The following is a 1,045-nucleotide window of genomic DNA, read 5'->3' as shown; positions in this document are numbered from 1 at the left end:
GTGACCTGACTCTGCGGCTGATGCTCGGATAGCTCTCTTATATCAGTTCACTGACTCATCCTCTGGTTTGGTCAGTATTTCTAAAACCAGACTCCAGCTTTCAGGCCCTGGGTTCGCAGTTTAATAGATACCTCTCCTATTCGCAGTTTCCATGGGGTTTCACATTAGACCGTTCATGATGGCGCCAAACAACGCCTTGTAATGATTGTGGGCAATTAAGAGGTTTCTACCAGAACCTCAAGACCTACTTCTTCAATCGCTTAGCAGCAGGCTTCTTCGCCGTCACTTTTTTGACCTTTTTGGCAGCCGGCTTCTTCGCCGGAGGCTTTGATCGAGCAGAAACCTTCTTGCTCGCAGCGACCTTCTTGGTCTTCGGAGCAGCCGGCTTCCTAGCAGGCTTCTTAGTCGTAGCCTTCTTCGTGGAAGGCTTTTTGGCAGAAGCCTTCTTTTTGTGAGCCTTTGGTTTGGACTTCTTCGCGGACGCGGGCTTCTTGTCCGCAGCCCTTGACCCAGCAGCCAGTTTGTATGACGCCTTCGCTTGGCTGACAGTACCAGCATCCACGAGAGCTTTAAGAGCCTTGTTAAGAGCTGCCTTATTCTCGACACCGAAGTTTTGCTTGATGAAGCTGAGAACGGCCTGACGGCTCATCTTCTGGAATCCCTTACATGTGGTCAAGGCCTGCTTGATCATAACCGAATAATTGGGATGAGCCGCAGATTTCTTACCGGATTTGACGGTCATTGTGAGAGCTGAGTCGGAATCGTGTTCATGACAGGCACGATTTTCCAAGATACCGCTAGATGCGATTTCTGAAACAAATGCTGTAAAAAAGAGAAACCCATTGTGATCGCATATCATTTTATGACAAGGAGGAGGATGGCGTTGAGAAACGCCTTGGAAAGGATTCAGAAGCTTAGATAACTCTAATCTGCACTTCAGTGACCATGAAGCCTCAAGCGGAAGTGAACTTGGTCACAGCCTTAGTGCCCTCACTGACGGCATGCTTGGCCAGCTCACCCGGCAAGACCAAGCGAATCGCAGTTT

At 49.3% G+C, this 1,045-nt stretch overlaps 1 protein-coding gene across 1 annotated transcript; it reads right to left on the bottom strand.

Annotated features, from left to right (window-relative positions):
- Window positions 1–244: 244 nt before the first annotated feature.
- Window positions 245–742, bottom strand: Pmar_PMAR004646 (Histone H1, putative; the record flags this gene model as incomplete). Its single annotated transcript, XM_002774332.1, has 1 exon — window positions 245–742. The coding sequence occupies one exon, from the start codon at window positions 740–742 to the stop codon at window positions 245–247; it is 498 nt and encodes a 165-aa protein (XP_002774378.1).
- Window positions 743–1,045: the final 303 nt, after the last annotated feature.

The sequence above is a fragment of the Perkinsus marinus genome (genome assembly GCF_000006405.1).
Source record: "Perkinsus marinus ATCC 50983 genomic scaffold scf_1104296958404, whole genome shotgun sequence".
NCBI classification, from domain to species: domain Eukaryota; phylum Perkinsozoa; order Perkinsida; family Perkinsidae; genus Perkinsus; species Perkinsus marinus.
This window is presented reverse-complemented; position numbering and strand designations above follow the sequence as displayed.